This window comes from Dichotomopilus funicola (assembly GCF_033296635.1).
Source record: "Dichotomopilus funicola strain CBS 141.50 unplaced genomic scaffold C8A04scaffold_70, whole genome shotgun sequence".
Classification (NCBI taxonomy): Eukaryota; Fungi; Ascomycota; class Sordariomycetes; order Sordariales; family Chaetomiaceae; genus Dichotomopilus; species Dichotomopilus funicola.
This window is the reverse complement of record NW_026944091.1, coordinates 49,557-64,801: the sequence shown is the minus strand read 5'-3', so window position 1 is coordinate 64,801 and position 15,245 is coordinate 49,557. Positions and strand designations below refer to the sequence as shown.

The 15,245-nt window shown below is 55.7% G+C and overlaps 4 protein-coding genes across 4 annotated transcripts; 1 reads left to right on the top strand and 3 right to left on the bottom strand.

Moving 5' to 3' along the window:
• Positions 1-160: 160 nt before the first annotated feature.
• C8A04DRAFT_14643 (uncharacterized protein) lies at positions 161-1,123 on the bottom strand (the record flags this gene model as incomplete). The annotated part of the gene is made up of 3 exons (XM_062778178.1): positions 161-245; positions 422-574; positions 702-1,123. 3 exons carry the CDS (start codon positions 1,121-1,123, stop codon positions 161-163), a joined length of 660 nt encoding a protein of 219 aa, XP_062634158.1.
• Positions 1,124-5,908: 4,785 nt separating this feature from the next.
• C8A04DRAFT_14613 (uncharacterized protein) lies at positions 5,909-7,153 on the bottom strand (the record flags this gene model as incomplete). The annotated part of the gene is made up of 1 exon (XM_062778166.1): positions 5,909-7,153. The coding sequence occupies one exon, from the start codon at positions 7,151-7,153 to the stop codon at positions 5,909-5,911; it is 1,245 nt and encodes a 414-aa protein (XP_062634157.1).
• A 1,725-nt stretch (positions 7,154-8,878) lies between these two features.
• Positions 8,879-10,872, top strand: C8A04DRAFT_39609 (uncharacterized protein; the record flags this gene model as incomplete). Its single annotated transcript, XM_062784651.1, has 2 exons — positions 8,879-9,103; positions 9,169-10,872. 2 exons carry the CDS (start codon positions 8,879-8,881, stop codon positions 10,870-10,872), a joined length of 1,929 nt encoding a protein of 642 aa, XP_062634156.1.
• A 1,117-nt stretch (positions 10,873-11,989) lies between these two features.
• Positions 11,990-13,117, bottom strand: C8A04DRAFT_14634 (stomatin-like protein; the record flags this gene model as incomplete). The annotated part of the gene is made up of 2 exons (XM_062778174.1): positions 11,990-12,654; positions 12,721-13,117. 2 exons carry the CDS (start codon positions 13,115-13,117, stop codon positions 11,990-11,992), a joined length of 1,062 nt encoding a protein of 353 aa, XP_062634155.1.
• Between the last annotated feature and the right edge of the window lie 2,128 nt (positions 13,118-15,245).

The following is a 15,245-nucleotide window of genomic DNA, read 5'->3' as shown; positions in this document are numbered from 1 at the left end:
ATGCATGCGCCTCGCCAAACTCTCAGATCCGGACTTCCCTCCTTTTGAAGTGATAGGAAACGCCAAACACCGGGATGATGAAAATGGAAAATCAACGAAAAAATGAAAGATCAACGGAAAAACACCGGAAGAAGGAAAGGCTGTTTGGCGGCGAAAAAGATTAGTACATATCCGGCGACGGGTACCGCGCCCGCGCCTTGGCGTATTCCTTGGTGTGCTTTTTTGAGGCTTTTGTCTTGAGCGAGCTGTTGTTTCATCCCATTGTCAGTTTTCTATTTTCTCACTTTTCTCACGGAAACACCATTCCCACACCTGACCCTCCCCGGCAAGCAGAATCTCACGATTCCAGCACTACTGGGGATTCTGACACTGCGAACTGGGAACTGTAAAACGGGAACTGGGACGGGAAATCGCTACTTACGCAACCTTCTTCTGCGTCCACTCCAAATCATTATGTACCTCCCGCGCATCCTCCAAGCCCTGGGCAAACCGCGCCCGGGTCTTGGCCAGACGGGCCTGCGCTTTGGCTTGCAGTTCTAGCAGTTCGCGGTGTTTGGCGTTGAGGTGGCCAGAACTATGGATTTTGTTAGCGACTGTTTCCAGAATTCGCTTCGCTCGCTGGTTTGTGACGGGTTTTGCCGTTTTACTTCCCCGTTCGCGGGAGGGAGGAAAAGCAGAAAAGAAAAAAGGGGAAAACTCACGTCTGCGCCTGCTTAGCAGTACACTTATCCAACGGCAACGGATCAAACGACGCCGCAAACCGCTCCTGCATATACTCATTCAAATCGACGCCACTCGCCGACACAACGCTCTCCTCTCCACCGCCGCTGACCCCCGGGACACCACCCTGGGCACCGTAGTGACTGTGAGTGATCGCAGCGCTGCCGAGCGTGCCAACAGAGTAGCTATGTCCGCTGTACCCGGAGCCCGAGGTCCCGCTGCTGACGGAAGCATCGAGGTCCTCGTCGCCTTCGGGGGGCGAGACGGAGTAGGTGCTTTCTTCGCCGCCGCTGGGGTAGTAGCTGGGGGTGTAGCCGGAGTGGTATTGGGGGTAGGAAGGTTTGCTGGGGGGGATGGGGAGGGCGCCGGTGGCGTAGTATTGTGGGGAGTAGGTGGAGGACATTGTGGTGGTGATGAGTGTTTGGGTGGGTAGGCAAACGGTTAAGTGTGGGAACTGAAGTGTGACGAGGGGTGTATATGGCTGGTGGGTGTTCTTCAGAAAGACTGTTTGTTCGGTGAAGGTAGTGTCACCTGGGACAACTTGGAAATGTTCAAGTGAAGTAGGCGTGAGTGTAAGTGTGAGTGTCCGATGTTGGTGTCTGATGCTGGCGTCTGGTTCCTTGGAAGAAAAGAAGAAGAGAAAAGGAGAAAGAGAACTTTCCTCAACCCCGTCAACGACGACCCAATTTATACCCATCTCGAGACCCCCCCTGCCGGCCAGTTCTCGCCATCACGAGTTTGATCAGGATAACATCCGACGACTCTATTTGTCAAGGACCTCCACGACCCCGCTCAAGACCAAGAAGACGGATATGAGAGATGGGGGGGAGGCGAACAGAGTTGAGGTGACGAGAGCGGAGTTGCCCCTTCATCGAACCACACCTTCGTCCGCCCCCCCGTCCGGGAAGGTGATGAAGGGAGGGGAGAGGGACAAGGACCCAACCGGAAGAAGGGGAGATGGGCATGGTCGATGGGGTGATCCTGGATCGCCGACCAAACAGGGTAATGCCTGGATTGGCTCCAAGACGAGTTTCGATTGATCAGAAGAAAAGAAGTGTGCAATCCGGGTATGCATATGGCATCCATTCCAACGGTGGGCAACTATCACCGTTTGTGTCGATGACAAGGGCCCGAAAGGAAAAACGGGGGCTGAAGAAACCCTTGTCTCAGACAAGAAAACTTAGGCTTTCCTTCCCGAGCTCTTAACCCTCAAAAAGGCCCAGAAAAAAGACGGACAGACAGACCAACGGAATTCGATAGGTCGCCATCCACATGGGCTTGAGATAGGTTGAGTGGGAGCCAGGTGGGTTCGGTAGGACGGAGGGGCACAGGAGGCTCAACGGCGACGATCCGTGAAAGAGAGACACACACTAAAGAGAGGGGTGTGAACCTAACACTACTAGGCTAACGAAGGGATGGGAAGGCGAGAAGAAGAAAGCCAGGGCCATGAACAGGGGTCGGCCTTGTGAAAAACCCAGGCCGAGACGACGAGAAGGGGGATGGGGGAAGCATATGACAGGCTGGACCTCCCCGTGGAGGTAAGAGACGAGCCGTTCGGTTCATCAAAAACTCTGGAGGGCCATGGGCCGTGAGCTCCGAGTGGCCGGAAAACAAGAAAAATGGACAAAACGGACGAGGGGCGGGCCAAGAGAGAGAGACGGAGATGGTCGGGCAAATAGAAAACGAGGGACGGGGAAGACATGAGAAACTCATGTGTCGATTCGGAGGATCGGCCTGGACATCGAATGGGGATAAGGTAGGTTACGACGAACGAGGTGCTGGCGAGAAGTGATGACGCTAGTCAAGATTGGCGAAAAGAAAAGTAAAATAAAAAAGATTAAAACGCCAAAAAAGGACAGCATGGGAACTGGGTTCTCACACCGGCCAACTCTTGTTGGTTTGACAAGGGGGAAAACGGCGACGTCAAACAGTTGTTGCAAAAGGTGGGTTAGGCAGAGATGCGTCAGGTCGGGCAATGTGTTGTCCAAAAAATGCCTGCGGGTGGGATTTATTTTTTAAGAGGGGTCCAGGTCTTACACGGACGCTGCGAGTGAATCAATGGCAAACCACCCTGTCTGTTTAGCCTGTGCGTCTTACAGACGACACACCTCTTAACGGAAGAGAATGTAAGGCAGTTACGAGAGATTAGGACACAGATACACAGTCAATTCCCAATTAACTGCGGAAAACGGGCATAACGACCCGGGGCAATTTCTCGGTGTGAATTGGGCAAACATCGGGGTTGCTGAGTGGTGTGTGTGCAAGGCAAACGTGCTGTCCAAGGCTCGGCGGTTAAAAAAAGGAGGAAAAAAAAAGAGAGAAACGAGAACGTCCACGGCCCGGAGCCACGGGCCAGGAGGCGCCTTTCGCTTGATAAGCCCGAGTGGCTCCGATGTAGAGTAACTCGGCTGCTTGCTGCATATCGTTTAAAGTTAACTGTGCAGTCTGCCCCGGCCTGCCGGCTGTCAGCGGCCCACACGGAGAAGGGGAATTGCACGTCTAAAACTGCCCGCCCACCCACGTTCTGCCCTCTTGAGATAGAGCACAGAAAGGAATAAAAGGTCTCAGCCCATGGGCAGCGGCAGGTGCAGGAAACGCCGTGGACCGTGGGGATTCCGAATACCCTGGTCACCACGCCGAGCCACAATCAACTGACGGGCAGATGAAGAGATGGACGGACGAGCACACACGCTTTGCCTGTCTCGGTAATGCGGGTTCCGAGGTCGGTTGTGTAGCAGTATCAAGTCGTGTTCATCCGCCCACACGGGAGTCGACAACGTGGAGGTCTTCCCCAGTTTCCCGAGTAATGCAAGCGCCTCAGACAGCCCGGGGCGAGAAAAGTGTGCAGAGCCGTCCCGTTATCCCGGCTTGAAATTGAGATTGCACCACGCACTGGTTCCGTGAATATGGATGATACCTTCTTCCTCCCTTCAAGCTTGGGGGCTTGCCGTTGGTGTTTCGTAGTGTCTGCACATGATACCGTTCCTAGGGAGGGGAGGGGGTCCATGAGAGAGACTAAAGGCTAGCCTCGGTGTGTGCCTCAAGTTTCAAAATCCGCCCCTCTCACCAGTCTCGATACACATCCCACGTCCCCGGCATCTCAACCAGGCAGCCCATCCCATTTTTTTGTGGCCGAGATGGGCATGGAGCGGCGAGTCGAGGCGGGGAAGGGGCATGACCTGCGGGCCATGCGCTGCAAAAAAACGAGACTGGCACTGGCTGGTGCCTTTCGTCGGGTCCAACAAAAAGGCACGTCCAATGCGCTCCATTGGGCGTTTGCCATTGGGTGGGTGATGAGGATCGAGCCGGGAAAGTTTGGGGCCCGCCGGAATGGGGAGCTAACGTTAACTCGTCAAGACCTCTGCATGGCCAGCAAGGAACACCCGGCTTGGGTCATTACCCTCCGTTCTCGCGCTAACGACCTCTGAGAAGAGAACCGCCCCCCTCCCTCCTCGGGACGTGGGCGTGGCGATGGCGTCAGAACAGCGAGCCCTTCCACGGCAGGCAGCAGGCGGCGGACGGGGAGGACAGAAAACGGGCTGACTGACGGGCGAACTGCAGGTCGTAGAAGGCCGGCGAGAGACGCACAGGACGGTTGTATGAGGTGTTGAACTAACGGTGACTCGTCCTTCCAAACGGAACGCAAGGGCCCGTGAACGTGAAGGTTTGTTCGGATAAGATGCAAAGGCCGGATGAGCGACGAAGACAACGCATCAAGGTGTCCTGCAAAGCCCGGGGGCGGTTAGTTTAGCAGCTGCCGTTGCCGTTGCTCCCCACGATCTCTTCGGAGCTTCGGGGGCTTCGAGAAGAAATCGGTACCGCAAAAACACAGAGAAACAGGCTGAGCGTGTGGGTACCGCAAAATGTAACAGGAGCGTTTGAGTGGATTTAGGAAATGCAGTCAAACCCAGACTTGTGTGGCCGATTGATGACTGGGCACGATTCTATAGGACAGTGCCCGCAGCAACCGGGTCTGAACGCTGCGTTCTGAGAGGTCGAGGAGCAGCAGACGTTCATGGACAATACACTGGGACACATGCCCACTTACGGTGTGCTCCTCATCCGTGGTCGAGACGCCGTTTTTGTTGGCTGAGTAGGCCCGGGGGTGAAAGTTTATCAAGAATCGGAATCCGAATGGGTAGGCGCTTCACAGTCCTTCAACAATGACACCGGGCTCGGCCAAATTCATGGTGATGATTCGGCTTTCTTGACACCAAGGTGCGCGGTCAAGGATGACAACATGTCAAAATAAAAGAAAACGCGGGTGATTTCGGACATTTCGGACATTTCGTGGTCGGCGAAGCGCCTGGGGCAGGTGTTCGCGAGAAGGGATAACTGCGGCTGGCGGCGTCGGGTGCGGTGACACGTTGAGCTGCGCTGCGGATCGGTACATTAGGTCGCGGGCGATGGAAGGTAGTTTGATGCAAGAAACCCATGGACTTCCAAGGATGAAGAAGTGGGGAGAACTTCCCGCTGCGCTGCTGTGACTAGGGAAGGAGCACAACACAAACGCGAAGAAAGAAGAAACGGGAATACTTCGTACAGTGCCAAGCGCTCAGCACTTCAGTTGTGAATAGACCCACTTTATTTCTGTGTCGATTTTCGGTCTCGTTACCCCTGTCGAATGGCCGCCTTTTTTCCTTTTTCGGCCCGGGGAGGTCGAGGTTCAAGTCGACGCAGGAAGGCAACGCGGGCTGCTGCAAGACATCTGCACTTGCGTGGCAGCTGCATAGCCAACGAAGACCCCGGCACATTCATCTCTAAGGAGTCAAGGTCAAGGCCGTTGAACTTCCATGTCACGAGCGAGATATCAAGCGTGAGAGGAAGGACTTGCCCCGCAGCGTGGGCTGTTGCTGTGTCTAGCGCGGGGTGAATCAAGAGAGGGTGATGGCGATAAAAGGACCATAATTCAACGAGAGAGGTCGGTCTGAGGAAAGGAGATTTAACATATCGTCTATGTTCTGTTCTCGGATTTAGGTGAAGCCCACCGGCCGTACACAAGTACATCAAACCCAGTCTGCAGCTCTGTTGGTACAATACATACCCAAACGCCGTCCCATGCATCTGAAGAGACGTACAAAATCCCAACCACCCACGCCCGGCCCGGTCATCAAAACACCAGCCATTATCATTCCACCCGCCCCTCCATGGGAATTGAATCCAGGGCCATTTCGGTGTACGACGATCCTCAACCAAAAACCTTCAAGAACCCCCAAATCCCCAGCCCACTCAGAACAGGTATCGTCAAGTTATCATCCCACCCAAACACATCCAACGCCTCACTCGTCGCCGCAACCAACCCCGACCACACACTCATAACCCCCAGTGCCAACCCCCCCGTAATCGTCGCCTTCGCCGGTTCCATCCCCACCGCCTCCACCACCACGCGCGGCAAACTCAGCGCCCCCGTAAACATAAACAACTCATCCCCCGGAAACGGCCCCTTAGTCGGCACCAACCACCCCCACCAAAACACCGAGGTGCCGACCCCCACAAGAAACGCCGCCAGCGACCCGGCCAGCGACTTGCCCTTGCGAATCCGCGGCGTGTACCGCCCGTACAACCGCCCAAACGTACTCGCCGCCGTATCACACCAGCTCAACAACAGCGTCCCCATGACCCCGACATCCTTGGGGAACCAGTAGAGTACCGCCCAGGCGCCCAACAGGTAAAAAATAACCCCGTTATACCCATCAAACTCACTCTCGCGCATCAGCGCGCCCAACACACGCACGTAAAAGCGATTAAAAGGCGCGTAGTTATGCCGCAGCACGTCGACAGCTGCGATGGGCACCAGCGCGGCCATGAGGTAAGGGCAGACGGCGCGGGTTTGCGTGCCCGAGAGGTACAGCCAGACGACGAAGAAGCCGATGGAGACGTGGAGGGCTTTGCGCGGAACTTCGTGTTTGTGGACGAAGGCGCGCCAGCGCCGGTGGATGGGGATGAGGCCCAGGGGGCTGGGGCTGCGGCTGAAGTCGCGCCAGGACCAGCCGTAGTAGGTGGATGTTGTCGCGGAGGAGGGGGGGGAGAGGTGGTTGTTTTTCTCTTCTGTGGTGGGGGGGAGGGCGTGGCCGTTGGTTGTTGGCGGGGATGTGGTTGTTGCTGATAAGGTGTGGCCATTCGTTGTCGCGGTGGCTGGTGATTTCCGCCTTGTTAACCGGCGCAACGTGCGCGAGTCGATCGGGCTGCGGCTGCGGCTGCGGGCTCGTTGGAGGTCGGGGGACTCGTCCGAGTCGAGCTCGTCGAGCGCCGCGATGGTCGGCTGCGAAGAAGCAGCCAGGCGCCGTCGCGCTGCCGACCGTGTTGTTGGGCCAGAGCGCAGGGTTGTCGTGGACTCCGGCCCGCTGCGGCCTTGTTCGGACCGTGTCGGGCTCGGCGAGATGACCCGCGGCGTGGCCGGGATGTTTCTTGTCGTCCTCCGTGTCGCCGGCATGTTGTCGTATTTCTTGTGTGTTTTTTGGTTCTTGTTGTTGTTATTCTCGTAGGGAAACGGAGGTAGCGCGGGAAGCGAGATAGCGCCAGCGAGGGCTCGTCGGAGGTCGCGGAAGTCGAGCGGGAGGAAAAGCCAAGGAGGAGGGGAGAGGAGGAAGAAGTCGTCGTCGTTGTGTTTGTCTCGTCGTCGTCGTCTTCGCGAGTCGCGCACGTCGGGCGACGGCGAGCCGGGAGGTGCGCTAGACGCGGGTTGGTGGGATGGAAAGAGGTAGAAGAGAGTTCGTGAGATAGAATCCAGTGTGCCGAGGAAGATGCAGCGGAGTCGGAATACTCCACCGCATGGCTTTTGGGGCCGGAAAAAGCGCTCGACTCCCCGGGGGGTCGGGTTTCGTGGCGGGCGGCGGGGGGATTTAACTGCGCGGTCGGGTCGGCAGGGCCGGTGTTGTTTCGAGGTACCACGTAGGTAGGGCAGGGCAGAATGGTGGGAAATGGACAAGCATGTGCGTGGGAGGCGTTGCGGGCGCGGGCGGATAGGTCGGGCTTGCGGTAGGATGTTCCAGTGCGAAGAAATTTCGGCTGCAGCGGGCGGCCAACCACTTGCTCCGGTCTCACTCGAGGTGTCAGCCCCTGTCAACCTGCATGTGACACGAAGTCGAGGGAGCCTAGGGCAGAGATAGGGCTTAAAACCTTGAAAAAGGCTGTGAAATGTCTGTTCTTTGAGTTTTAGTCGCGGAAATGAGGAGTATCCAAAATTGTAAAGTTGATTGAGCAAGAGTTTGAACATATCATAGTCATTTCTCCGGGTGGGTTTGCATTTTCGTCGAGGCCACTTGACGTCTGAAAGCAGCAATGACGCAAATTTCGAGCGGATCAGAACACGCGACCAAAGCGATTTGCCCGCACCTTACCCTTAACGGATAATTATCACACGGGCACCGAATGCAGCGACAATGCAGAGCTGAACCACCACTTTTTGGATACTTTTACCAACAGTTCATCCCAACCATGAATGTTTCGCGTGCAATGCGACGAATATCTCGTCAGCTTGGCCGTAATTACGGCCGGGCAGCAATAACCCCCGGGCGCTGGTTAATCCACGCCGAAAAGTTCCTCCGGTCGGTGCGCGGGCCAGTTGCTGAGATTTGCTCGCCGTCGGAGCGAACAACATCCCGACTTGCCGATCTTCACGGCCCAAGTTGTGGTGCTCCACCCAAAAATTGAACGAAGGCGCCCCATCAACTTAGCCTTGAGGTCGCCGCTTGCTTGTTTCCATCGTCCTACTTCGTACACTAGGGAGATACTTTCAGCTTGAAACTGCGCAGTTGCTGTCTCACTTTGGCCACGTCGAGCATAAATGTCGATCAAGATTGGTGTCACCTGCGAGTTCGTAGGTACTGTGCATGTACCGTGGTTGAGTCGCGAACTGCTGCGTGGGCTAGTAGTTGAGACAACTCCCATATGAATCAAGTCTTACAAAACAGATTCAAAAGACTCAGTTTATTTGAGGTTCTCAAATAGAATGTCAAATTTTGACACTTGAAAAAGGGTTTGCGATCCCGTTAAATCTCGAAGAAGATTTAAAAGTTGAAGGATAACTCGGGTTGACAGTGCACAATCAAGACCCTTGCACAGCTGATAAGATAAGCGAATCCCGACTCTTTTTTCTGCCGTCGCAAACATCCCACTTGGACATTGAGAATTGATTGTAGAACACAAATGCCAGACAATGGCGCCGTCACAACCCCGCGCCAAGAAGGCGCCCCGATCGTGGGAAACCCTGGCGCCTAGCCTTGCGCCGTGGGTCCTCGATTACCTTTCTTCCATGGGCTTCGAGCAGCCTACGCCGGTACAAAAGTCGTGTCTCGAGATCTTCCGAGGGAACAAGGATGTCGTCGTAGAGGCCGTGACGGGGAGCGGAAAGACGCTTGCTTATCTGATCCCGGTGGTTGAGGTGTGCATCTGTCTACTTTGGGTGATAATTAATTGAAGCCGCCAGCTGCTGACTGAATGTGACAGAGGCTCCTCCGATCCGAAGAACCAGCGAAGAGACACCACGTTCAGGGCATCATCATTTCACCTACACGAGAGCTCGCATCCCAAATTTACAATGTGCTTGTATCATTCATTCAGTTCCACGGCCCATCTTCCGAACTCCTCTCCCACGCGAAGAGCGACGAGAAGCGACCGGCCACGACAGAGCCCGTGATAGTCCCCCAACTCCTCGTCGGCGGCACGACGAAAGCCGCCGAAGACCTCAGCGCGTTCTTGCGCCTATCACCCAACCTCCTTATCGGCACCCCCGGCCGTCTTTCCGAGCTGCTGTCGAGTCCGTATGTCAAGGCGCCGTCGTCCTCTTTCGAGGTCCTCGTCATGGACGAGGCCGACCGCCTGCTCGACCTCGGGTTCTCCCAAGAGCTCACGCGGATTCTGGGATATCTTCCAAAACAACGACGTACGGGGTTGTTCAGCGCATCGCTAAGCGAAGCAGTAGAACGGCTGATCACCGTGGGGCTGCTGTACCCTCACAAGATCACCGTGCGGGTGAAGAGCTTGAAGGACGGGGGCGTGATCCAGGAGCGCAAAACACCCATGTCCTTACAAATGTCCTACCTCGTAACACCAGCCAGCCATAAAATCCCCGCGTTATGCCAACTCCTCGAAAAGCTCGACCCCCGCCCCTCTCGATCCATCGTCTTCTTCTCCACCTGCTTCGCCGTCAAGTACTTTGCACGCGTTCTCCACGGCGTCCTCCCCCAGGGCTTTAACATCGTCTCCCTCCACGGCAAACTCGAACCCCAAGTCCGCGAAAAGAACTTCGAGCGCTTCGTCAACGCCACGTCCCCCACCGTCCTCCTCACCACCGACATCGCCGCCCGCGGCCTCGACATCCCCCAAGTCGACCTCGTCGTCCAACACGACCCACCCACCGACACCAAAGTCTTTATCCATCGCTGCGGACGCGCCGGACGCGCCGGCCGCCGCGGCCTTGCCGTCGTCCTGCTCCAACCGGGCCGCGAGGAAGGCTACGTACAGCTCCTCGACGTCCGCCAAACCCCCATCACCCCGCTCGCCAAACCACCTGTCTCACCAACCGACGCCGAAGCCGATCGCGCGGCGTCCCAGATCCGCGCCCAGGCCCAAGCCGACCGCGAGATTTACCAGCTCGCGCAGCGCGCCTTTGTCAGCTGGGCGCGCAGCTACATCGAGCACCAGGCCACGTCCATCTTCCGGGTATCCGACCTCGACTGGACCGACCTCGCCAAGGGGTACGGCCTGCTCGAACTGCCCAAGATGCCTGAAGTCCGGGGGTTAGACCGATCTCTCGGTCTTGAGATCGACATAGAAGCTATCCCGTTCCGAGACAAAGCCCGTGAGAAAAAGCGACAGGTCGAGCTGGAGCACTGGAAGAAGGAGAAGGCGGCGCGGGAGGCGTCGCGGGCGAATGGTGGTGATGCGGCCGCTACGGCGGAGGGACTGAAGAGGAAGAAGAATGAGGCATGGAGCGGGAAACAGGAGCAGGAGGATGTGAAGCTGGCGAGAAGGGAGAAGAAGAGGCGGAAGAGGGAGGCGCAGAGGTTGGGGCAGATGACGGAGAAGGAGAAGGCGGAGCAGAAGACTTTGGAGGAGATGATTGCTGAGGTGCGGAAGAGGAATGCAGAGGCGGGAACGGGGGATGGTTCAGGAGGAGGTGGTGGTGATTTTGAAGGCTTTGACGACTAAACATAGACGCTTGTCTAAGCTATGGGCTATGTAGTGTATAAAGGTTGTTAATAATAGATACCCTGAGATACTCCTCACCATACCCGCGACGTGACACCCATCATCCACCTCACCCCATCAATCCATACCAAAGCACACATCAAGTTCACCATCGCGAACACCCATCCCCCCCAACACGTGACCCCCCCTTTTGTTTCCTCTTCGCACTGTCCCCCCTTCCCTCCCCTTCCCTCCTCTTCACAGCACGCACTACACACAGGCAAGCACGCACTATATAACCCCCCATCGCGCACAGCACTTCCAGCTCTGCCCAAGCCAACCTGCGAAAAAGTCTTGCAGTGCAAGTTTCTCCAGTTTGGTTTGGGCAGAGCCCCCGCTGGTCGGGTACACTTTGCAGCACAAATTCTCGGAACGCCAGCAGTTCGAGTTGCATCTCGGTTGCTAAATTTTCCTTTCGCTTTCTCTTCTCTCGCTCTTTATCACTTGCTATTTCCTTGCGTTTGCTTTCCTTCCTTTCCTTTCCTTAGCTTGCTTGCTTTCCTTGCTTCCTTCCCTTGTAAAACTATCCCCTGGTGGGATGGGTTTTCGTAGCCACTTGACCTTCCGCGGGGGTCTGGTGGTGAGCTTTTTGTGGTTTGAGTTTTGGTGTTGTTTATTGTTTGGTCGGCAACCACAACACTGAGATAAACCTGACACGGCACTGCACTTCTTGGTCGTGCAACGATACTTCATTATTTAACAAGGTGCAACGACAAGATCACGATTGACAAAAACAACACGATCATGACCACAGCATGTTGTTTCTCAATCACTACAGCACACACGTTATTGTTGATCACGACTGCACAACCATGTGAACATGTTTGAATAGCAAAATGAAGGTGGTATCATTCGAACAAAACAAGGAAATACTATCAAAAGCAGACATGAGACAGACAATAAGGCCCACTCTCCCACCACCAAATACCCTTCTTCCGCCTTATTCATCCCTGGGTATTCCGACATGTTGTGTTTGTGGTGTTTAGATATATCATTACTGAAGCATTGTTGCGTCGTATCAATCCCCCATACCAGTAGGAAATGCGTGCCTCAGAGTTGTCGATGAGCCGAGGACATCTTAGATGTTCTCAATCACCCGGGCATTCATCGCCTGCTGAAAGCCCTGATTACCCGAGCCGTAGTCATGGGCACCATCATTCGAGCCCGAGGCGCCGACGCCATCGACATTCTCCATAGCAGCGTTGAACGCAGCCTGGCTAGGCATGGTCTGGTTGGTAGCAGGCAGGAAGATGACCTTGCTGTTGGCGGTCTTAGCCATAGCCTGCATAGCCTCGAGGTAGCGGATCTGCATGGCGGGGGCAGACGACAGGATATCAGCGGCCTGGCGCATCAGCTTGGCAGCCTCGACCTCGGCCTTGGCCGCGATGACCTTGCTTTCGCCGATACGCGTGCTCTGCGCCGCCATCGACAGCGACTCCTGGAGCTCCTGGCTGAAGATGATGTCCTTGATCAGCATGCTCTCCACCTGCACGCCCCAGCCCGCGGCCACGTCCTCGATGATCTCGCCGATGCTCTGGGCCACTTCCTCGCGCCGCTCGATCACGTCTTGCAGCACGCGCGCGCCGACCACGTGCCGGAGGGTGGTCTGGGTGCGCTCGATGAGGGCTTGGCGGATGTTGGAGATGCCGAAGGCGGCTTTGTGGGGGGACACGATGTGGTAATAGATGACGCTGGTGAGGTTAAGGGTTACGTTGTCCTTGGTCATGCATGTCTGTTGGCCGACTGGTAATTGTTAGCTTTTTCTGTTCTTGTGTAGTAGTCAGGCAAAGAGAGTAACCGCTAGCTTACCCTCGACAATCTGGATCTTCACATCAACCGACGTGAGGTGCTCGCTGAGCGGGTTGATCTTGACCAAGCCCGGATCAACAGCCTTGTAGAAGCGGCCAAACTTGGTGACCAGCCCAACATTGCCCTGGTTGACCTTCTTGAATGGGTTCGGGCAGCAGATGCAGCAAGGAATAGCACCCATCGTGCCGATGACCTCGCCCAGGCAGTTGACCATGGCACCGTACCAGCCGGGGAAGTGCACCTCGTCCACCACGCTGGCGTAGCTCCGCTGCAGGTCCTCCGGCTTGGGGCGCTCCACCCGCATCTTCTGCTGGGGCTTGAAGCCGCCGTTGGTGGCCGGGTTCAGCGGCGCCTTGCTCGAGGAGCCCCGGTCGTCGTCGGAGTGGTGGCTATCCATCTTGATGTGGGTGGGTATTGACTTGGGAATGGATGGTTGTGTTTGTTTGGTGTGGACCTGTGTTTTGGAAAGACGTGATGATGCAGAGACAATGACGAGATGGGAAATGCGACGGGCAGTCGTCTCTGTTTTATGTTGTTTTTGACAACGTGGGAGCCAGCAAAACATCCAAAGAGGTGGTTGCTGTCCGCCTGTTCGGCAGCGGCGTTGCAGTGAGCGGGGCACTGGGGTGCAGGGCTGCAAGGGTACTGTGGAGCAGAACGCCCGGCTTTGACAGGGAGTTTGCTGCGGCACATCGGGCTGTCATTGGCCGAAGCTCCCACACTCCCCAGAGTCTGTTTCCCCAAGCCATGCACACCCATGTTCCAAGGCTCAAACATGGGAATTTCGAAGAGAACAGAGCGGAGGTTTCACTGGCTCCCAAACATATTCTTCGGCTTCGTCTCTTCTTTTGCGACCCCTAAAGGATCCGGACGGCGGCGAACAACGGGCATTTTCCCAGGCAGACCCGGGGCGAAGTTCCACGCGCCGCATCAATTTTGAACGACTTCTCCCGAAATCTTGTGGTCGATAATTAATTGCTCAGAGTGGCGCTCGGCGGCACATCACTTGATCGGCTCGCTATCACCTTAGGGGGGCTGTGCGTCCACGGGCGCCGTATCCCGTATTGCTCCTTGGGCATCTCAAAATCAGGTTGAGCTACTTATTAGTTAGGAAGCATAGAACTTGTGCCTGGCACGCTGGTCCCCGCTCACCTTCCCTGTCCGGAAACTATGACACGCGATTTCTCACCACTAGGGCGGATTCTAGTTGCACAACATCGTCGCCTGGCCCATCTCGGCTCTCGGGGTTTCATCGAAATGTACGCGAGCCCAACACGATTCCGTCAATTCCCGTGCGGCTCTTGGGGACTTTTCCGTCGCGACTTGGAATTGCAATCGCTCAACTCGGGAAGCCAAAATTTGTCTGTTGGAATTGGCTCTGGCGCTGCCATTCTGCTCCTTCAGGACCAAGTGACGTCACTGCCTGGGACAGATCAGCACTTCCTCCCCTACAATGCCCCGAGATGATCATGGCGCGGTTGGCGCGGGTGTCGGACAGCCTCCCCATAGAAGCTTTCCAGAATCCTTCCCGATGAGAAAGGGTGGCTCGGGTGGCTATGTCTGCTCATCACAATCCGGGCAGCGGCCCAAGGCCGACACAAGGGCAGATAGGACTGCCGTGCCGGTTATTCGATCACGATTGTAATTTCCGAGTTCTCGGCGGATACCGGAATTGACAGAAGAATCTAGTCCCGTCCGCCTCACTTCTGAACTCCCAGACGTGAAGCCGGTCAGATGGGGAAGCGAGTACGGAGCTTCAACTCCCAGTGAGTCCGCGGGCTTCCCGAGGTGCACCTTTTTAATCCACCTACACCACAATGAAACGCGGTACACCTCTCAGGCCTCGATATCCTTTGGGAGACACATTATTCGTGACTGTTGTATAGTAGCATATCTCACGGAACCGGCGAATTCCACTCCAATCAGGCGCTTACTTGATTCGCCCGAATTTCTACTACGGCCTGGCACACCCGGCCACCTCTCCGGGCTCCGGACAAGGTGACTTCGCCTTGTTGAGATAGGCCATGAGGACTATGAGTATGTGAGCCTCTTTGTCCAAGTCCCCGAATCACCGAAACATTGGGACCTAACCTAAGTTACACTCGCACGCTTCCTCAGCCCAGATCTCCCCATCGTCAACGTCTCATAGTTTCTCAGATGTACGTAATTACCCCAGGGAAGCCGGCACTATTTCCTAACCTTCTCAGCACAAATTTGTATATGGTTTAGGGCCGCGGCTCTTGGATGTGCCATGGCCACAAGACGGAGGCGCGAAAATTGTTCAAAGCAAAACTATATACTATTACCAGTATGAAAAGCCTTGATTTCTATACTTGCGATGAACGTTTTCCGTGTCTGTGTCTCGTCCGGGCATAGTCCGGTGTTTCAAATCGACCATCACTCCTGATCTGCCCCCAACCAAGTCAGAAACTAGAAGCGACCAAGCCCCAATACTGTTTGCTCTTCATTTTCTTTTGGCATGCCTTTCTACAACTCCATTTTGGGGCACTGTATCTGCTTTGTTG